The sequence below is a fragment of the Anopheles ziemanni genome, chromosome X, assembly GCF_943734765.1.
Source record: "Anopheles ziemanni chromosome X, idAnoZiCoDA_A2_x.2, whole genome shotgun sequence".
Taxonomy (NCBI): domain Eukaryota; kingdom Metazoa; phylum Arthropoda; class Insecta; order Diptera; family Culicidae; genus Anopheles; species Anopheles ziemanni.
The window spans coordinates 8496427-8518441 of NC_080707.1; the positions used below are offsets into that span (position 1 = coordinate 8496427).

General features: G+C 46.9%; 3 protein-coding genes across 3 annotated transcripts; 2 read left to right on the forward strand and 1 right to left on the reverse strand.

Moving 5' to 3' along the window:
• Nucleotides 1-4289: 4289 nt before the first annotated feature.
• Nucleotides 4290-7796, forward strand: LOC131290973 (nuclear transcription factor Y subunit gamma-like). The gene is made up of 3 exons (XM_058320166.1): nt 4290-5652; nt 5722-5859; nt 7396-7796. Exons 1-3 carry the CDS (start codon nt 4783-4785, stop codon nt 7657-7659), a joined length of 1272 nt encoding a protein of 423 aa, XP_058176149.1. The 5' UTR covers nt 4290-4782; the 3' UTR covers nt 7660-7796.
• A 3082-nt stretch (nt 7797-10878) lies between these two features.
• LOC131290720 (uncharacterized) lies at nt 10879-15487 on the forward strand. The gene is made up of 6 exons (XM_058319886.1): nt 10879-11175; nt 11236-11387; nt 11972-13019; nt 13095-13246; nt 13316-13532; nt 13613-15487. Exons 1-6 carry the CDS (start codon nt 10879-10881, stop codon nt 15485-15487), a joined length of 3741 nt encoding a protein of 1246 aa, XP_058175869.1.
• Nucleotides 15488-17998: 2511 nt separating this feature from the next.
• Nucleotides 17999-20855, reverse strand: LOC131290721 (ubiquitin carboxyl-terminal hydrolase MINDY-3 homolog). Its single transcript, XM_058319887.1, has 5 exons — nt 20560-20855; nt 20209-20342; nt 19446-20109; nt 18547-18844; nt 17999-18468 (listed from the first exon to the last, which is right to left on the reverse strand). The coding sequence occupies exons 1-5, from the start codon at nt 20792-20794 to the stop codon at nt 18162-18164; spliced, it is 1638 nt and encodes a 545-aa protein (XP_058175870.1). The 5' UTR covers nt 20795-20855; the 3' UTR covers nt 17999-18161.
• Nucleotides 20856-22015: the final 1160 nt, after the last annotated feature.

Genomic DNA, 22015 nt, shown 5'->3' on the forward strand with positions numbered 1-22015 from the left:
TAAACATCTATCGAATTGAAATGCGCGCTAACTAATGGCAAAAAAAAAAGTTTGCAAATGTTTATATGTGTTCAGTTGATCTAATCGTTTTTACCGAGTTGCATATTGCGTATGTTGTGAAGATGTAAAGTATTATTATTACAAGCAAAAACGATGATGAAAAGAAAAACAAACCAACAAACAAACAAACAAACAAACAAACAAACATATAAATAACGTTAGAATCGAAAAAGTAGCAATTTCACTCTCACGAGCACTCTACACTTTTTTAAACGGTCATCCTTACGATCAGCATAGATATAACCATACACACGCCCATCTACGTACCACTTGTACACCACGTACTCCCACACATACACACACACATACACAGATACATACGTATATAAAAAATATATATATAGTAAAGGATAACAATGTGGACAATTGATACATCACCCGAGCAGAGACTGATTTTCTAACATAAGTGAAACATAACCAAAAAAAAAATGTAAAAGAGCAAGATATGTAAAGAGAAATCCCTCGCGTAGAGTATGATTATTTTGTTGTGTGTGGGATAACGACGGTATCACGGCGTGTGCGACGGATCACGACGTGCGTTACGCAAAACAAAAAAAACCTAACCCTACATTGAACTACTTCCTCCTCCACACAAACACACACCCCCACACACACACACACCAATCGCTCGTCATTGTTCGCAGTTCGCGAGGTTAGCAACTAGGAAAATAAAAATGAAGAGGAGGAAGAAGGTGATGCAAGAAAAAAAAATTCAAAACGCAAAAACAAAAGATGCAACACTTTTCTCGACACTTATGTACAAGTACAAGATTTCATAAATAATCCATACACGCACATGCTCATTATGGTCAATGTTGCTTGATCACAGTAGTTAAATCGAAACAAAAGTTGGGGGAAAGAAATCAAAACCCCCCGAGAAGGGAAACATTCACACACAAACACACACGGACATACGCAAACACACCACGCAAGGATGCTATTTTAATGTACTTTAAGGTCTCAATCGTTCGTATAGCTCCCATTGTATCGTTACCACGTAGATATTGTATATTTCTTCGAATGCGTGTTGATTCTTTGCCATCATTTTGCGAACGAACTAAAAAAAAAGAAAAAAAAACGGGGCGGCATTACACACAGTCACGCAGGAATCGGCACACCGTTTGGGTTTGGAGTTACAAAATCAAGAACTGCAACCAAAAAAAAAAAAAAGGAATCATACACACAGATGTAGCTTTAAGCCTATTGGGAAACTGAAGGATACGGGTTCAGCGAGATCAACAAATCCCAATTCCATATTTGCCTTCCACACACACACACCCTCGTACACAAACATACTAGTGCACACGCCCATGCACACTAAACAAAGACACGCAGTCATGCATACACGCTTTCCTGCACACACTCGGAAATAAAACCTCGATACTCTTTTATTTCTTTGCACTTGTACGCCCCTAGGTTGTCGACACCGCTAGTATAGTAGCATAACTAATGATTCCGTTAGGTGGTATGTGGTTTGTTTGACGATTTTCAAGCCTACGATAAAGCGAGACTATACGATCTACTACTGCACCTACGTCTACAGAGATTTAACTAGGACCAAAACAAGGAGATGTATTAATCATAATAAAGCCCAAAAAAGTAGGAAAACAAAAACATGCCTTCTGTGATAAGAAATGTACCGCGGCGTAGGTAAACCAAAACAAAAAACGAAGGGTAGAACGTTATTGATTGTACCCGTGTATGTTTCAGATTTGTTTTTTTCTTCTGTTTCCGATCCCTCGTTTGACTCGTTTTGATGTGTTCTCACCCTTGTCAATCGTTGGTTTGAAATGTAACAACGCAATCCTACCGCATCGATCGATTTGAAAGTAACGTCGCGCATTTACCTCCTTCCGAGGGGACCGAGTTTAACCGATTCGCAATCCGTTTCTCCCTTTCCGGAATATTTATTTATTCCCTCTCCGTTTTTTTTTTTCATTTTCATTTTGTTTTGCTACTTAAAACTCTAAAATGGAAAAAAAGGAAAGTGAAATACTATTTTTATATAGCACTCTGCCATCTATAACTGTTCGTTTTCCAAACTAATAGCAATAAAGCAAAAGCAACTATGAACAACGGGAAACGGTGAAGACGCGTATCGGGGTTCACGATACTAAAGAGAAAATCATTTTACAAGCAATGTATTTCATAAAGCTGGTATAGATGTTTTAAAGGTTAAATATAAAAAAAAAGCAAATCATCATAGACTAAGTAAAACCAAAAAGCCGATATCATTCCCAGCATATTGGGGATGGTGTGGTAGCAACAAAATGGGACGCCGACGGCCCCCGTCCGCGAATGAAATACAATAAAACATTAACTGTTAAAAAAAATCTTATTACAATTCCACCGCAACTACTTACTTTAAGGCTAATTGTTTACTAACTTAAAGATTACCAATATGTGCACTTTTCTAAGTAAGTTCGTGGCAATGAATAATGTGAACTTAACGACAGGCAGAGACAAAAAAAGCTGTTAATTATGACCATATATATGTTCTTAGAAATCTATCTATAATAAAAACAAAAAAAAAAACATAAAAGCATTTCGAACGCAAATCCATTGAAATGTTCTCCTCGACTCCGGCACGTGTTTTCATTTCTTTTATTGTGTTTACGTTTCCTATCGGCCTTGAGTTAATTTATAGTTCCATTAGCATTATGCTTGAGAAACTTAGGTTTTATGCCTCACATGAAAATCCTCAATAAAGATGTTTTCGTCTCCACAACAAATATGAACGAATTTGGAATCCAATGCTTTGCGGTATTCGTTTGATAACATACTTCGGTAGTTGATGAAAACTTGCTTATTTCTAATATCTCAATTAACACAAGAACAATATAGTGGAAATTAGGCCTCAGACAAAATCGGCGTAAAAAGAGAGACCTAGAGGAAATATATTTATTTAAAGGTATAATCGTTTTATTATTTTCTAGCTATGTTGCATTCTGTTTTTTTTTATTTTCAACGATCAAAGTAATATGCACTAATTAAACCAAGAGTTCAAATATTAAAACCTATTCGTTGAAATTTTTTTACCACCAGCATCTGTTTTTCTCTCTAGACATAAGGGTTAAAATAAAGCTCATGTTCGTGCGTGTGCGTGTTTTGATTCCAATTTAAGATTTGTTCATGAGACAAGATTCGCCGTACTGTATTGCTAAAAGAAAGGGCTTCATCATCGTGCGAATTGTTATATTCTCGACTCACCATTGTTGGCAAATTTAGTTTTATGGTGTTGCGAAAAGATTTTGTAAACGCTACTTCAAACCTAGGTGCGCCCGCGCATGGACGACAGATCGTGAAGCTACCTGCAGCGTGTGCGTTCACAGTGTACCGCTCGAAGAGTTGAGTTCGCAGCAACGTCGTTCTCTCTCGGTACTGGCCGCGGCACGACGGCGATAAAATTACAGGATCATAAAAACATTTATTGCCATCGAAAAACACCCGTTGCGCCCTTGTACCCGAGCGTTACGGTGCGCGAAGGGCTGCGGACGCAGGTAGTGAGCACCACAACCGGCGGTGGTAAACGCGCCCACCGGACCCTGACGCCAGCAGGGCCAGCTGAAGCTGGTTGGTCGTCAAAATCAATTGGTGGTTGCTGGTCGGCCAATCATTACGAGCTACGGTTTCTATTGGCACTAATTCCGGTGTCCCATTGGCCGAGCTGGTTGTAAACAGTGAAAATGTGCCATTCGGCCGGCGGTTGGCGATGCTGGTAGTGGCGGTGAAGCTTTTTGAAGCCGACGCAATTTTTACCGCGCCGTGTTTATACCCAATAGCAGTGCACGGGTGGTGTTATTAGCAGCGTCAGCGGGATGCCAATGGTGTCGCTGATGATGGTGGAAACTGTGCTACCTGCAACATTCGCACAACCCCGATACCTCGCCGTCCCGTTGCGATAGCGTGTGTTATTATTGTTGTTAGCCGTTTCCTCCGTCGTCTACCGTCGAACCGTTTTGCTTCGAGGCGAGCGTGCCTCTTTGTGCCTAGTGACATTCGGTGCGCGTTGTTGCTGTTGTTGTGCGAGTGTGTGAAAAAATAGTGCAACCTCAACCTCAGTCAGCGGAAACCAATCAATCAAGCAGACCAATCAACATCTGGCCGAAGGTTTGGCGCCTCTTGCCTTGCGTTTGGAGCAAAAGCTCCCCCAAAGCAGCAGCAGCAGCAAGTGCAGTGCAACCCTGCTCCACCAATCCTGCCTGTTGGCGCGAGCGCGCACACACACACGCACGAACGCACGTACGGTAGGGCGCACCAAACGTCAGTCGGTCCCGTTTCCTATTCGCGGAGCGGATAGACAACCGATTGGATAAGAATAGTAGCGAATCCGGGCGAAGATTGCTCCGGCTTCTTCCTGTGGCGAGCTTGCGTTGTTGGTGTTACTGCAGGAAACCTGTCAAGCAAAAGCGAAACCGAAACAAACTAAGAGAAAGAAGAAGAAGAAAACGACACAATAAGAAGGTGAAAACTTGGGCAAGAAGAGGGAACGAGAGCATAAGACAGAGAGAGAGAGGGAGAGGGAGGGAGGGAGAAAGAGAGTGAGATTGCTACCCCACTCCAGCTCCAGCTGCTCCAGCTGTGGATGCATTTGAGCCCCAATGAGCTGCTGGCCCGTAAAAGGGAAGCGACCGTACATAGGGCGACTGCCTGCGAACCCCTGCACTGGCTGAGCAGGATGTGCTTATGATACGGTGATACATAGGGAACCGGCCGCAGCCCATGGTATCGATATTGAAGGCAATGGAGACGCACTCGAACCCGGGCTCGGGCGCGACGGCCGGAACGGCTGGTACGCCGACGGTCACGGGATCGCGCACGACCACCCCGATGCTGACGTCATCATCTGGCTCGAACGGAGCAACGGCAACAGCAGCAGCAGCAGCAGCAGCGACGAGTGGCGGCGTGGAGTTCGGTTCGGGGGGCAAGGAGCGCCTCAGCGAGTCGCAGCGATGCATCCAGATGTTCTGGCCCGCCGTGATGAGCGAGATGCAGGAGATCACGCACGTCGAGCCGGGCAACCAGGTGCTGCCGCTGGCGCGCATCAAGAAAATCATGAAGCTGGACGAGGACGTGAAGATGATCTCGTCGGATGCGCCGCTGCTCTTCGCCAAAGCGATCGAAATATTCATCCACGAGCTGACGCTCCGGGCCTGGCTGCATACCGAGCACAACAAGCGGCGCACGCTGCAGCGGAGCGACATCGCGATGGCCATCACCAAGTACGACCAGTTCGACTTTCTCATCGACATCGTGCCGCGCGAGGAGATCAAGGTGTACAAGAAGGAGTACGAGGTGAAGGCGGTCACCAGCGGCGGCCCGGCGACACCGGGCAGCACGGCCAGTGGGGCGGGCGAGAGTGAAGTGCAGTACTACCTGCAGCTGGCGCAAACGCATCACCAGGCGCTGCAGCAAGCGACGACGGGTACGAAGCTCACCACGGCCACACCGGTGGCGGTGAACGGCGGTGGCGGTGGTGGTGGTGCTGCAGTCTTGGAACTCGCCACTCCGACGACCAACGCTACGGAACCTCCACCGGGTGCCAGCAACAACGAGTCTCAAGCGACCAGCGCGCAATCACCAACCGGTCCGGTAAGAATCGAACAACCGAGCGCACGCCCGGCAAGCACGTTTCACATTCCCGTCACCCCCTCTCCACAGGGCACGATACAAGGCGGCTCGGCGCCGAACAACATCATCTTCTCGAATTCGGTCGCCACCGGAGCGAGCGGCAATCCGATGCCCGTGCAGTTGTTCCAACACGTCCTCACACAATCTGGCGAAATCACACAAATTCCGGTAAGCAGCATTGCGCACAATTCTCCTCATTTAAACCCCATGATTGGCCCAGGACTAGAAAGTAAGGCAAATGGGGCACAATTATCCCGGGACAAATCTTTGGTTTTTAGCAAACGATCTAAAGTTTCTAAAATGGCTTAGAAATTATTGATTACTTTTGTTTTCAATGAATAAACCCTGCTTAATGTTTGCTATTTTGAACATTGAGAAGGCTTTTATCTGCATCGATCATAGTAGTTATATTTACTATAGCTCTGGCCACTCACGACCAACTAAGCTAAAGTAAAGATTCTATACTTTCAAAATGTTTTAGGATATTTTCAACTTGCGACGATTTTTTCAAGCCTGTCATTTTTATTTAAAAGCAATTCTTTACGACGAAAAAAAGTGTTTTGAGAGCCTTCAAAATGCTAATTATATGCACAATGATATCGTTATGTTATCCAAAACGTTACAAGGCATTACAGCTCCCAAGGGTGTGATTTTAGAAGAAGAAAATTTATGAAAACTTGAAAAATAGTTGTAGTGCATTTTTATTTAATAAAAAAAGGTTGATATTAAATGGCTAACCCTTGATACGTCCAGTAACTGCTGGCAAACAACTGATATTTTTTACTCATGGTCTTGTACCAATTGTCGACTTTTGCAAGCCCTTAAAAGAGGCATTTGAAAAAGGGCTTATTTGTACAATTAAGACATGCAATTTGGACTAATTTATGATTCATCTTTTGATTCTTCTTATTAAATCTTATAAATTTACATACGGAAATATTTACCGATAAACCTTCCTGCCGAGATTAGTAAATGTGTGTGCGAATGAAGGCAAACTATTTTGCCTTTTGCTTCATTATTGAGTCGTACTCTGAACAAGAAAGTTAAAATCATGTAAGGGCCTTGATTTATTTTCTACATTACTTGATTGGAATAAAGCGATAATATTTATCTTTGTATTTTCTACGAACCAAATTGCCAAGTAATTTATTTTGTTACTTTTTTTAAGATTTAATATTTTTTAAGGTGATTTAAAATTGAGAATCGTGAAATGTTTGAAAAAGAAAAAGGAGAAATAATGGGAAGCAAAATAACTATAGTTAATAAAAATAAATGAACAGGACATTACTTTTGCCAATCCATGTCCGTTATACTTAATCAATCTCATATTTTAAAAACCAAAACCTCATCACGCATTTAATAAAACAAGCAACCCTTTTTGCGAAATAATAAAATAATTTCAAGATTGAAATAAAAAAAAACAATGGCCCAATAGAAAGGATAGGACCCTATGATCCGCCCTTGTTTCCAATCACTGTTGACTCTCCAAAAACGAGTCAAAACGTACATTCACATTTTACTCAATTTATTTGAAGCTCATGTGTCATGTGTGTGTGTGATTTATTGTCTCGAAAACCAAAAAATAACTAACAAAACCGCTAGTTGTTTAATATGTAATATTTGGACAGTTCGGAGTAAACGGCCGAACCGTCAGATGAAATGCATTGAACTCATCGATGACTTTTTTCTTCTTCTTGCCAACAGATTTCGATTCCACAAAGCCCACTGAACTTTCTGCGGGCGGCGGGAGGGGCGGCGGGGACGGCCGGCGGTTCGGCTCAGCCGTTTTTCATCCAGGCAGCCCCGATGGGAGCGGGTCCCACCATCATTCACACCACGCCGGCCGGCGTCTTTCTTAGCGCGAGTCAACTGCATCAGCTACAGCAGCAGCAACAACAGCAGCAGCAGCAGCAGCAGCAGCAACAACAACAGCAACAAACACAATCTGTACAGCAGCAACGGGACTGAGCGCGTCCGTTGTTGAACACGCCAAACTGCGAAGCGCTAGTATAACTGAAACGGCCGTGCCGAGCGTTTTAAAATGTAAATATCTTCTTTTTTTTGAGGCCCTTTCCTCGACTGGACTAGGGAGTGTGAGATAGGCAAGTACCTTTGCGAGGAGGTATTATATAGAGTAGAACACACACACACACAGATTTCGGAACATTAGGGTTACGCTGGCACAGCATGTGTGAAGTCTTGAGGGAATCATATGAATTAATTTAGACATTTTATCAACTATCGAAAACACCCGTTTTAGCACCGTAGGGTTCTTTAAACATCCCTATTGCTTTGAAATCTTGTTTGTTTGGAATGCTGAATGTTTTTTTAGCGATATTTTTGACCGCTCTTTGTTGGACGCTATAACTTCTAATTTTTTATGCTTTTTCTTATCCTTAAACAGCTACAGCTTTTTAGTATATTTGTAGACTAAAACGGTACGGTGAAAAGCAAAAACAAAGATCGACTCCTTTTTAACCTTTATGCTTTTCGAAATGTAAAGTGTAAATTCCAAAAAACGTGTGTGCTAGAACGCAGATCGCATTAAGCAACATAAAAAAAATAATTAAATTAAATTAGTTAAATAAAAATCCACAATGACCTCGTTGTGGATTTTTAAATTTTCCATAGGCTTTGCTCCATTATTCATTCGCAATCGTGTCGATGCGGGATGCGTTACTATGGAGATGGACGTTACTTTTGTTCTTCGAGGTCAATTTATGGTGTAAATTACAATCCTTTTTATTTCATTTCATTTCATTACAATCCTACAAATATGATTTTATTTTTTAAATGTTGCTTAATGAATGAACTTTTCTGTGCACACTTTTTTCTGGGTTTATATCGTACAGTTTAAAACAAAAAACTCAATTTCCATCTTTTTCGCTTTACACCGAACTAGCGGAATGCATAGAAAATTTAAAAAAAAACGCAAAAAGATAGTCACAACAAATATATAAAAATGTAGCCGTTTACAGGAGGAAAAATTTTCAAAAATAGCTCCAAAGTTAAAGCATGTTGAAAAGAGCGGTCAAAATGACATCTAAATCATCATCTTTTCTAACATTCAGTCGTTGCGTTGCGTTACGGTTGAAATGACCGTTGTTCGGATTCTACTGTTAAGAAGCATCCACGATTGAATCCAAAATTCTTGACAAATCGACACCGCAACATTCGAATTTCAGAACCTTTCCTCAACGTTTCCAGAACGCGGTCAAGTGTCGTCAGTATTGGCTAAATTTGTGTACAGTTGGTATTATAACTATATTTTGGGGACTTGAATGAACTTTAAAACAAAAAGGAAAAGCTTAGGGTAATTCTTTTTGATTTGAAACATGTCAAATAAGTTATTAGTTGCCTGGAGCTTTGAGTGTAATGGTGAGCATTTATTCAGAAATTCGAATCGAATCAGTTTTGAATTCAAACAAAATCCTTCATTGTTGTTTAAACAAAAGTTCACCCGAATGATGGGTTCGTAAAGATGATGGGTTCGTAAAGTGTTTTATCTTTAGACATGTTATCGTGTACATATATATACTAGTACTAAAGCCCGTGGCAAAAACGGTGCACCGTTCAGTTGGCAAATACTTCAAACCGCGTGGCACTGACCAAACCTTAGTCGAAACGAACAGACAACAGTAAAGTGTTGAGTAAAGTTTTCCGGTGTGTTTTCGAAAACTCCCGGAGCTTCCGGCTTGGGGAGCGCGATGGTCGAATCTCGACGCGAGAAAATTTCCTGCCTGCAACCCCCTTCGCGCAAACAAACCAAAAGGTGACCACCGAGTCGCCCAAAACTACAAATGCCCCAAGTATTTAGTTACTACCTGAATTACCTTGACACACTTTTAGTGGTATTTTATTTTCTAAGATTGAGCCATACCGAGCTCTGTTTGCAAAAGGGAATTGATGTCCGACTCGGGATCGTAACACCGTCAAACATATGTACAGTTAAAAATGCGTTTGGTTGAGAGATTAACTGTGTGAATGCGTTTTTTCTATGTGCATTTTTCTTTATCGAAGTAAAACACACCGAGAGCTACGCTGGGTACTTGTACATTCTAACAACACCATTAGTGAAATAAAAATTGTTTTGTACGAACTACTTGCTGCCAATGTTGCCAATCATTTTTAGGAGTCCAACCCGTCAAATAATTTTTGGATGACAAAAACGTCATTAATGTCCTTAATTATTAAAGAAAGAAGCATCAGCTATGTTTCCCACCGTGTTTCGTGATCCTTATGAATTATCCGTGTGTTAAGCTTGATTAAACCACGGGGTTCATGATATTGCCATGTTGATGTATTCCAAGACTTTTGCCACCGAAAAGTTCAATGTTTGCTACTCGCTCTTTATATAAATCATTCTCTATTGACAATAACCTCGGCTTAGGATTTGGAGGCCATAATGAACAACAAGATTCCGATAGTTGGGGAATTGTTTTAACCGAATGTAAATCAATTAATATTCCCTATAAGGAACAGAGTTGGGAAAAATAACAGAATACTTTATAGAATTTATTACTTTTGATAGTAAAAAAAACGTCATGACACTACTGGAAACATGCATAAGGGATGGCAAGCTCATGTTAAACAAGTAAGTCCAAATGGTGGTTTTTGGCAATTTAATCTCTGGAGACAGCAAAGCCTTGTCGCCTACAACATCTTTGTGGAACAAAACTTTTCAAAAGAAAGATGCCAAACTATTTTACCTTAACGTTTGACACGGTATATACATTCACCCATATTAAGGTGAACTTGTGGATCGGGGTCATATCAGAACGGGTTGTATGTGTTAACTTTATCTGCATATGAGATGTGCCTCGGAAGGGCATTGAGTGCAACTGAATCGATCGATACAAGAAAGCGTCCTTGAATATAGGAAGCAATTCCGTTCGCACGCTCGGGAAGAGGAGCTTTGGGCCTGAGTCGTGACGGCCCTCCCCGTGTTGCCATCGCGCTGTGCTGGTTGCGGCGTCAACAAACCTTATTTAGCTCCCCCGGAGAAGGAGGATGTGTTTGATCGATATTTTCCTTCGCTATGCGGATGCAAACGTTGGCATCGTTTGCCTGTTCGGGCAGTAGATGTCGGTGGACGGCGTTCGATAGAGGGACGTTTGTTTGGCTACACCCGTTCGATCCAAGCCTATCCAGCATCAGCATCCAGGAAGCAAGAGCGGTGGCCCCACGATGGTCCATCTCGATCCGTTGCGGCTGTGCCGCAAGAAGCGGAAGATACCGCAAGGCGGTGCGATACTGGACCAGGTCATCTCGCAGTCGGCGTCCGCCTCCAACCAGTGTCTGCTGTACAAGATGGCGAACTACAAGCGCGGCGGTGACCTGATCGACGCGTTCCAGATCGGCGGCCAGAAGGCGGTGGAGCAGCTGATCCGCGAGCAGTTCGGCGTGTTTATGTACAACAAGGGCCGCGGGCAAATCATCAACCGAGCCGAGTATCTGCGCTGGAAGTACATGGACAACCATGAGGTGAGTACGGGATCCAGCGTCATACAACTACCGCTAATGTTGATTGACTCGCTTCCCTAGGTGATCATTCCCATCGAGGCGTCGCTGTCGCCGCACGATCCGCTCAGCAAATGGGTCGACCATAAGGCATGCTGGCAGATGCAGTACCGCGGTCTGCTGGGGGAAAGCCTGCTGCACGTGCTGATCATTTGCGACACGAAGGTGCACACCAAGTAGGTACAAAGCGCCCTGTTGAAGAATGGTCCTGCTCTAACCCCATGCTACATCGGATAGTCAGGGGGAAGATATGTCTAGTCCTAAGGCCATTCGAAATCTCGTTGGTGCTCAAAAACAATTCGGGAACTATCTTCGAGAAGCCCATCCAGCTCCATGGTAAACGCTGATGGTAATGACGTTTTCGGTAGAAGGCCCTCCTATATAGCTCGTTAACTTATGTAACGTAGAGACGGGTAATAACCCGATTTTGAAGACGTCCTTTCGCTTATCGTTACCTATCTGGTAGTCAACCCAGTCTAGAAATTCTCAGGGCACAAAACTGGCACTCTCTGTACTCAGAACCGTGTCCGGTTCATAGAGTTTGTCCAAACCTGACACTCACCTGACCCTGACAAGACTCATAAAGCTTTGGTGTCTATGCGGTACCAACCGTATGGCACGGCCAAAGACACCTCTCAGAGGTGTGGTAGGCCTTCACGAAGATGCAAGGATGGCGTAGACAAGCGTTTAGAAAGCGGCAGCTTTTCGCTCTAAGTAAGTGTTGTTATAGCGACGTCTTCTTCTCCAAACTCTGTTGAAGGCTTGCCCGAATCTTGCTGCGAGTTTTCCCCGAGCAAGCGATCGACGTGATGGAAGGCGAGGAGTACCTGGGCGCTAGCGCGTTGCACCTAGCGATTGCGTACAGCAACAACGAGCTGGTTGGCGACCTCATCGACGCCGGTGCGGACGTGTCGCAGCGCGCGACGGGTCGCTTCTTTCTGCCGCGCGACCAGCAGGGCCTGCGCCCGGTCAAGACCACCGACTACGAGGGGCTGGCGTACCTTGGCGAGTACCCGCTGGCCTGGGCCGCCTGCTGCGCCAACGAGTCCGTGTACAACCTGCTGCTGGAGTGCGGTGCCGATCCGAACGCGCAGGACAGCTTCGGCAACATGATCCTGCACATGGTGGTGGTGTGCGACAAGCTGGACATGTTCGGGTACGCGCTGCGCCATCCGAAGCTGCCGTGCAAGAACGGCATCGTGAACGCGGCCGGCCTGACACCGCTGACGCTCGCTTGCCGGCTGGGCCGGGACGAGGTGTTCCGCGAGATGTTGGAGCTGTCGGCGCGTGAGTTCTGGCGCTACAGTAACATCACCTGCTCCGGCTACCCGCTGAACGCGCTCGACACACTGATGCCGGACGGCAGCACCAACTGGAACTCGGCGCTGTTCATCATCCTGAACGGCACGAAGGAGGAGCACCTGAACATGCTCGACGGCGGTATCGTCGAGCGGCTGCTGGACGAGAAGTGGAAGACGTTCGCGCGCAACCAGTTCCTGAAGCGCCTGCTCATCCTCGCCATTCACCTGTTTTGCCTGTCGTGCTCGGTGTACCTGCGGCCGGTGCGCATCTTCGACGACGATGACGGCGGCTCCGATGACGCCGGCGCGGACGGCGACAGCGGTGGAAACAGCGGTGAGGAGGAGGACCGCGGTGGTGATGGTGGCGACGCAGATCCGATCGATTTGAGCACCTGGGTGCGGTACGGGTTCGAGGTGGCCACCGTGATGGGTGTGCTGAGCTACGTCGTGCTGCAGCAGGGCGACGAGATCAAGAATCAGGGATTCTTCTCCTTCCTAAAGTCGCTGGTAAGCTCGGTGCCACCCTTCGGTCCCTGTGATCCGTGATGTCGTTATTGTTTTTGCACGTTCTCCAATCCCCAGGGCCAAGCGCCGGCGAAGGCTATATTTCTCATCTCCAACATCCTGATCCTGGCCTGCATTCCGCTGCGCATCATGGGCGACACCGAAACGGAGGAAGCGATTCTGCTGTTCGCCGTCCCCGGGAGTTGGTTTCTGCTGATGTTTTTCGCCGGGTATGAAGATCCGGGACCGGGATGGCTGAAGTTTACTTTCTATCTCTCTCTCCCTCTACATCGTTGCAGTGCGATCGGACTGACGGGACCTTTCGTGACGATGATTTTCTCCATGATCACCGGCGACATGTTTACCTTCGGCATCATCTACATGATCGTGCTGTTCGGGTTCTCGCAGGCGTTCTTCTTTCTCTACAAGGGCCACCCGAACGCGGAGGACTCCCCCTTTGGCAGCTACTTCGGCACCTGGATGGCACTGTTCCAGACCACACTGGGCGACTACGACGTACGTACGAATGGGAACGATGGGCATTGGGATGTTGGGGTCTTTGGTAATGATGCGTTCCCTTTCGTCGGGTCTTCCAGTACGCCGATCTCAACCTCACCACGTACCCGAACCTGGCCAAGACGGTGTTCGTCATCTTCATGATCTTCGTGCCGATTCTGCTGCTCAACATGTTGATCGCCATGATGGGCAACACGTACGCGTACGTGATCGAGCAGGCGGAAAAGGAGGGCATGAAGCAGTGGGCCAAGATCGTCGTCAATCTCGAGCGGGCGGTGACGCAGGACGATGCGAAGCGCTACCTGGAGGAGTACTCGATCGGGCTCGGACCGTCGGACGATCCGCGGTACGAGACGCGCGGCGTCATGGTGATCAAGAGCAAGAGCAAGACGCGCGCCCGCCAGCGGAAGGGCGCAGTCAGCAACTGGAAGAGCGTGCTGCGCGTCACCCTCAACGAGCTGAAGAAGCGTGACATGACGGGCGAGGAGCTGCGGCGCATCATGTGGGGCCGCTCGTCCATCACGTCGCCGGCGAAGATCGCGAAGAAGAAGCGACCGGGCGAGGATGACCTGAGCGATCCGTTCGCCATCACGGCCGCCATCGACGTGATGTCGTTCACGCAGGACATCGTCATGGTGAGCACGGAGACGGTGGTCGTCCCGATGGCGCCAGTCGCTCCCACCACCACCCCTGGGAGTCGGCCCGCTCCCACCGTTCCTCCAACGGCTACGTCTACGGCGATGTTTGCACCGCACGCCGGAGCAGCGTCGGCACCCCGTTCCGCACCGATCGCGCCGGCTGCGACGGGAACCGGTGGCGCACCACCGAGACGCCACTCGACAGCCAGCGCACCAGCGGCCATGGGTCTCGGGGCGGAGACGAAGGCCGACTACCGCGATCCACTGCGCGAGCTGGTGATGATCTCCGAGTCCACCTCGGTGGACGAAAACTACGCGCAGAACGTCAAAACGCTCGCCATCGACGCGTCGACGCTGGATCATGTGCACGAGATTGACATTTCGTCGATGCAGCGTCCACCCGGCCAGAGTCAGTACCCGCTCCAGCAGCAAGGACCGGCTCAGCCAATGCAACAGCAGCAGCTGCAGCAGCAACAACAGCAACAGCAGCAGCAACAGCCGAACCAGCTACAGGGCCAGCTGACACTCTTCCAGAACCCGAAGGACATCGTCGACCCGGTCCGGGAGCGCGAGTTCCTCAAGACGCTCGAGGCGCTCGAGGACACGGACAGCGAGGCGGGCGAGAAACCGGTCCTCGGCAAGATATCGCTCATCCGGCGGGCAAAGTCGGCCGTCTCCCGCAGCACGTCACGCAAGCGCAAAACCGACCAGCACCCGCTGTTCATGATCGCCTGGGAGGACAAGGGTACGCTCGGCGGGCCGGCGGATCTGATGCCGAGCATGCTGCCCTACACCGACGACGGCTTGCACCACCACCAGCAAGCGCATCCGTCCGCGCACACATGCGAGACGGGCGATGGCACAGCCGCTGGCGACGCCGCCCTCCAACGGGACGAACCGGACAACGACGCCGTCACGGTGGAGGAGCTGCACCGGCGCATGGAGCAGTTTCACCAGCGCAGCCGTGCGTCCTCCGTCCGCGAGCGGGACGTCAACTCGAGCGAAAGCAGCGGCAAGCACGGCAAGGCGCGGAAGCCGGCGCACGGGCGCGGCAAGCACAACAAAATATCTCCCGACAACTCCAACGAGAGCATCGGGGGCGGCAGCGGCGGCGGCAAGCCGGACAAGCGCATGAAGTCGGCACCGATACTGGGCGGTGGTGGCGGAGGTGCCGGTGGATCGAGCGCCGCGGTGCGTCACGGTGGGGCGAGAGGCGAAACCGGCACGGGCTCGCCGCCGGATCCGCTCGAACCGTGGAGCACCAAGAACATCATGAACATCAACCGGCTGCTCGATCAGGACACGACCGAAGAGTAGGACACGACCTTCGGAGGCTTCTCGGTGCCTTTTTAGGGGCCTTCACCTCAATCGTTGCCTCTTTTGACCATTTCCACCAGAAGCACAGTAGTGTAAGCTTTCCTTTAAAACGTTTTTCTGTCGACCTAATGTCCCGTTCACTTTAAATTTTACCAGCGAATGGAACAGCAAAGTTGAACGGAAGCTAATACACCGTATGTGGGAAAAAAGTATCTGAACAAATGGCAGTCCCGTGGAAATGTAGTAGTGGGAACGCAAGACTGTTCTACTCGTCTGCCACACTTTACCAACGCTAACATTGGAGGCTTTCATTCACCGCAGGCCATTGCCCCAAACCGACGCTATTCGACGGTAAATGAATCGAATTGACGCTCCTGGGTATCGCGGGGGATTGTATCTCGACTAGAAATGTTACAGCACTCTCCCAACTATAAAGTAAACCTGTAGGAAAAGTTGAAAAGTTCCAAAGCGAGGGATCCTGGCGATGTTACGCCTTACTTGTGCCGGAAATCAAGGTGATGATCGCGAATCGATTGAGTGAGCAGCAAGGAGACTAGGCAAATTCACCTATTGCTTATCTGGCACGTCGAAGCATAAAACGTGTGTTATTCCAGAATTGAAACCTTCAATCGTCGATTGATGTGCAAAGAAAATCACCCGATATATGAATTAACCAACCAATAAAATTTACGTCAATTAGCTTTATCAAGATTTTTTCACAAATCGCACAAACACTTGTCCAACTATCTCATCTAAAATCTCACGAACACTTAGTATAAATAAAGAACCTATAATTTCTCAAGCCAGTGCATTTACTTGTAAAACGCTTAATTTTCCGAAGCTTAATAGAAGCCCTTTATAAAGCAGATTTAGTACAGATTTTGCGTTTTAGAATTATACAGCAGAGAAAACAGAGAGCTGAAGTGAAGCCCGAAGTGAGCTGTAAGTTAAGCAACTTAAACTGAACGAAATGGTAATAAATTCCATCATCCCGTAACAATCGACCATCCTGTAAAAAAAGCAATTAAAACATCCGCAAACTAGTTCTATAATTACAGTTATAATTTATTTTCAACAGACTTCAGAAGATGGGGATTTCATATTTTATGTTTAAAGGCTCTTTGTGGACTTCCATTTGTCGTTCATTGTTGGTTTTGATTAAGCTTTTCAAAGGATTCCGCACACATTCATACACACAATCACAAACACACACACACATACACACATACACGCGCGCTCACATGCAGTTGCTGTCGGAGCAGGTTATTATCGACCTCTCGGAAGGCGAACATGTATAAATTCGGCTGGACACCAGGATCGTCGGAATGTTCTTTTCTTTTAAGAAACATTACAACGGGGGAGGGCGTGGAGGGAGAGGAAAGAGGGGGTTCGAAGTGTGGCTACTCTCACCTTTCACCTTCCACGTGTCCCTTTCGGCCCTCTGTGGGAGCAAACCCGTTTCGAAAAGGGGAAACAGTTTTTAAGTAACACATTGACTTGACGAAAATGTACTAAAAACCACGAAAAGTACGCAGTTAGCGATTTCGATGTTTTTCAAACCCAGTTTGGCGAAAACACAAATGCGCCCAGCACGCTAGTCACAATCGGCTTAGGTACATTTGTTCTGAATGGCAATGTGTTACTTGAAAAGCGTCGTTTCGCATTGATATTTATTTGAAAAATTTAAATTTGTAATCCCGTAAAGCTGCTCCATCTGCGTCATCTCTGCCTAAATCTGTTTTCAGTGACCTAAAGCAGCCTGCATTGGATTTTCATCCTTCAGTTCTACATCCGCGATAGTAAAATTGTTGACGCAACTCTGTGTGCTTTCCCTCACATGGTCGAGACATTTTACTGCCAAAACCTGCCTGATGTTTTTCCTCTTTGCATTTGACTTTTGTTTGAAGCTATGCCCTACCACATTACAGTCGCCTCATATCTCACAGCATCACATCAAATTCATCTCAGGCGCCTTTTTTTTAAAGCAGATTCTTTGCGCTGCAAATCAATTTTCGCGAATAATTGATCTTCAAACTGAATCTCGCGTTTCTTCAATGTCGAAAAACCTAAATGCTGGAACACGGATCTTTGTTGTGTGGCATTTCAACAGGCATTGACAGCCCGACATGTTACGATAATTTCGATTAAGATATAATGAAAAAGAAACCAAATGTCACCCTGTCCGCAAAGATTAATACTCTGATTAAGGAAACTCTTGGCAAATTGTGTCACTGGCCGTGGCTCTAGACCCATCTCTGCACAAACATCAACAAAGGTAAGGACTTAAATTTAACCATAAGAAAGAAATTTACAATGCGATCTATCGGAACAAAGCAGCTCGTAGGATGTCCGCTTTCTCAACCCTTTTTAAGTAGATTACATACACGCCTGGTATACTATCGTCTAAGTAAGATCAACGTCTTGCCTTGGGGTTTTCCAATCCATGGTGGTCAATGTTTCCACTAAGAAATGTCAGGAACGTCATTTCTCGGAACGGAAAGGATTGCGAGTTCCAATTGTCTCAGCCTAGGTCTTTGCGATGCGATATCTGTTTGCGGGTCATGGACTTAACGGCGTTCGAAGGTGAAAAACAAGAGTGTGTGAATGAAATTGAAGGGAGTGTAAGTGTGCCAAACAGGCACCAACGCCCAACCGGGACGCACCGGGATCGGGATCAATTTAGCGACGGCGTGCGGTCGCCGTTCCAGTTGACCTCGATGTTGTGCCACTTGGTCTGCAGGCAGGTGAGCATCGGATCGGAGGAGTTGTACATCCGCATGTCGCTCTCGAGCAGCACCGCGTGCCCTCTATTGTATAGGACCCGGTTGTGCAGGTTCGAGTGCGGAATGCCGTTGTAGTGCAGCAGGTCGAACGTATCCGGGGTGGATTTCTTCTCGTTCGGGAAGAACTCGTTCATGAATGCGTTCAGCAGTATGATGCCTAGGTTCTCCGGGTCGAGCCGGCTCCGCATGAGATCGACACTGAGGATAACGAAAGGCAGCCGGCAAAGCAATTAGAACAGGTGCCGCGAATGATGCCGGGCGGCTACGGCTACTTACTACTCGGGCTCGCTGACTAAATCTAGCGCACACAGGACGTCCTGCAGCATCGGGCTAGGAATGAAGTTGCTGCCATCGGCATCGAACTGCCGAAATACGCGCCTGGCCACCTCGCTGGGCGTCTCCGGCGACACCAGACGCTTCTCGTTACTGAACAGCACGGTCAGATGCGTGTCGGAGCCCATCACCCAGACGGGATTCTTTGGATTTTTGTAAAAGAAACCGACGGTGCAGTACTGCAGCTGCTCCATCACCGTGATGAAGCCTATATCCGACTGCTGGTTGATGCCTTTCAGCTCTGTTTGAAAACCCAAAAATAGAGTAAACATATGGAGGAAGTTAGTAGAAGTCATTCAGCAGCATTCGATATCCGTACAGTTTGGTTTCAACGATATGTTTTCAAATGTTGATTCTATCTTTTTTTTTACTTAAATTTAAATCATTTTTTATAGTCCCGTGCAAAATATGTGTTCATTTCTGTCATCGTATTTCCATCGTTTCTAAGTTCTTTAAATATTTTTAAAATAATGTTATAATGGAAAAAATTGGAATATGACTTATCGGTTTGTGACCATATTGAGAAATTTTTCCTATGTTTTGCACCGTAAACTACACCGAGAGTTTAAAAGGAATAATAAACTATTAGAAAGAAGCGGAAAAATGCATGTGAACGATTTCAAATGCTTGTTTCATATATCCGATGCCTCCGAGATTCAAAATAACGGTCTAGATATCCTTATCCTAGTACCAAACGAGAACAGTTAACTATATATGCCTAGATACCTCTTCAGGAGCTTATCATCAAGCTGTTCATCATGTTGAAGGGTTAGTGTAGTTTGTTTTTAATGCTAGACCAACCGTAGCATGAAATGTTGAACTTAAATGAAAAGAAAACTTACTCATTCCACCAACGTCTTGTTCGTTATCCCAAACGTGCGGTACCGCACGCCCGGTCAGCATGAGATTGATCAATGCCTGGCTGCCGCACCCGTAGGTGTCGTGTATGAGCGACTCAGATGGATCGGACATTTCCGACAGGATCGCCTCTAGTCCTTTGGTCTGGAGCACGGTGTACAACAGGAGTAGTACGCCGCACTCGTCGGTGAGTATATGGAAGTTCTGCATGTAGAACTGCTGCACATCGTCAACCGAGTTAAACTCTCGGAACCCGATGCGACAATGAAACTCTTCCGGGGTCAGGCGGCAGTCGTGGGAGCGACCGGCACCGCCGCCACCGCCAGCGCCGGAACTACTAGAACTACTTGCCGCCGCTGCCTCCTCCGCCGGTCTTACCATGGCCGCATCGGGTACATCGTACCCGACGCATTCAGCGTTCGCCACATCCTGCCCTAGGCCAGCGTTGCTAGCAATGGCGTCAGCAGATTGGTTCTCGCCAGCCACCTCGGATGTGGTGTGTTCTTTGGAACTGCTGCTGCTACTGCTACTTGCGCTGGCGGCGCTGGCACTCTCCAGGGTTACTATACGGTAGGCATCCGTTTTGCACTTCGTCAAAATCTGGCACACAGCTTGTATAAGAAGCGTTTTGCATTTATCCGCGGTGAGCTGCAAAAGGTGAATGCAATCAAAACACCCTAGTCAATGAAAGCTCGAGTGGCTTTGGCCGGGTGAGTGAACACTGAAGAGAGGTTAAGGGGGACTTACATCGCCCAAAGTGTGCCCCGGAGTCTCCATGAGCAAGATCTTCAGCAGGTACGCCTGAACCGGAGCTATTACACAACAAGGTCCACCGTCGCGCTGCACCAGAGCGGATGGTTCATGTTCGCTGAAGGAAAATCCTGCCAGAAGGAAACAAACGATTATTGCAAAGGAAAGTCGGTCAGCTTCACAGCAGAACGCAGCAAAAGGATGTTCTTTCAATCGCCACTTCCGCGTCACCTCGTTCCCCGAGCTGCGGCGATACGGCAATGTGTCACACATATTTCTGCTGCCAAAGTCTTGTTTCGCAAAAAGGAAACCAAAATATTCAACGATTAAGCACGTATATTTCCGTACCTTGCAACCATCGGCGAAAGACATCCTGCTTGATCTTGCTGCCCCAGAGGAGGGTGAAAAACTCTTTCGACACCATTCTGTTGCCTCCAGCTCCACTGGTGCTGCTGTTGCTGCCGCTGCTGCTGCTGCCTGCACTGTTGTCGCCTGTCATACCGGACGAACCGGGACCAGCAGTCTGTTCTATTCCTGTCGTTGGCGGCACGACCATACTCTGCGATGCCAGGTGCTCCCCCATTCGCTATGCAGTTGATTGGCGAGACTGATTGTGTGGGACTGATGGGTTTTCTACGATCTTTCTTTCCCTCGTCGCCTGGTCGCTATGGAGACCTTGTGAAGATTTGCCACTGACTCACTTGGATGCCGCGCCAGAGTGCGCTATTTTACTACGCTCGTTACACAACGGAACGCACACAGGAAAAACGCTTTTGCTGCGCTCAGCAGACAACGGACATTGCTGATGCAAGTTCGACGAGATGCACCAAGCAATGGACACGGAAAAGATGCACTTACTCACCATCTACAGACAAAAAAAAACGTCAACTATGGACACCTACACTCACCGCACACTGTGATACGTGTGTTCGCACGAAAACTGCAGCTGCTGCAGCAGCAGCTGTGTTGCTTTTTTCGAAAGCGAATACAATTGTGCCAAAAGTGTACTCGCCAGCATCCAATACACGACTTGCAACGGAACCAAACACCCTTACTATATCGTACCCCCTTCGTGCAATATGGCAAAAGCTACGGCTACTTGGTTGCCTTTATTTCTGACTGATCTCACTCCTCTATGGAAACGCTTGTATTTCCGAGTGAAATTAGTTTGTTTACACGGGTGTTTACACGGGCTCGGATTGAGCGATCCAACGCAGCGCTAGGACGTATGTCTTTGCTCATCCAAAAAATATTTGATTCAATTCTTGTACCACGAATGGTTGAATCATGGTAGTCGAAACCAAAAGTACTGTTATATACATTTTAGCAGTGTCATGAGAAAAGAAACATCCACAGGTTAAGATTAATTTATCCAGTATAAATTGCGCAAGATACGAATATGGCAAGATTTAAAAAAAAAATTTTTTTAAACATTTAAGCACTGGTTACATGATCCCAATGGCAATGGCGTCGATGACGGGTATCGCTGACAAAATGTGAAAAATTAACATCGTATGACATGCGTCGCTGTCATATTGGGAAAATTTAAAAAAGCATATTCCTTTCCAGAAGCATTTTGTTCGTTAAGCTTAAAATACCTCTTACCAAACCGAAAAATGCTAACGTATTGAATACGAATCGATTTATAGTTCACTCATGAGAGATACCCCGGTGATGATACCAGCCCAAGAGAAGCGTTGAGAGAAGGTGGAAGTTAATCTTCAAAAACTTTCTTTCAAAATCCTACTGAACGGAAAACCATCAACCGTACCGCGTCTAGTACCAATTAAATATTTGAAATTTA

Coding starts and splice junctions, on each gene's coding strand:
- LOC131290973 (XM_058320166.1), top strand. CDS start 4,783: ATGGTATCGATATTGAAGGCAATGGAGACGCACTCGAACCCGGGCTCG. Junction 5,653..5,721: donor CGCAATCACCAACCGGTCCG/GTAAGAATCGAA, acceptor CCCTCTCCACAG/GGCACGATACAAGGCGGCTC. Junction 5,860..7,395: donor GCGAAATCACACAAATTCCG/GTAAGCAGCATT, acceptor TCTTGCCAACAG/ATTTCGATTCCACAAAGCCC.
- LOC131290720 (XM_058319886.1), top strand. CDS start 10,879: ATGGTCCATCTCGATCCGTTGCGGCTGTGCCGCAAGAAGCGGAAGATA. Junction 11,388..11,971: donor GACACGAAGGTGCACACCAA/GTAGGTACAAAG, acceptor ACTCTGTTGAAG/GCTTGCCCGAATCTTGCTGC. Junction 13,247..13,315: donor CTGCTGATGTTTTTCGCCGG/GTATGAAGATCC, acceptor ACATCGTTGCAG/TGCGATCGGACTGACGGGAC.
- LOC131290721 (XM_058319887.1), bottom strand. CDS start 20,794: ATGGGGGAGCACCTGGCATCGCAGAGTATGGTCGTGCCGCCAACGACA. Junction 20,110..20,208: donor CGGGGCACACTTTGGGCGAT/GTAAGTCCCCCT, acceptor CACCTTTTGCAG/CTCACCGCGGATAAATGCAA. Junction 18,469..18,546: donor TTAGTCAGCGAGCCCGAGTA/GTAAGTAGCCGT, acceptor CGTTATCCTCAG/TGTCGATCTCATGCGGAGCC.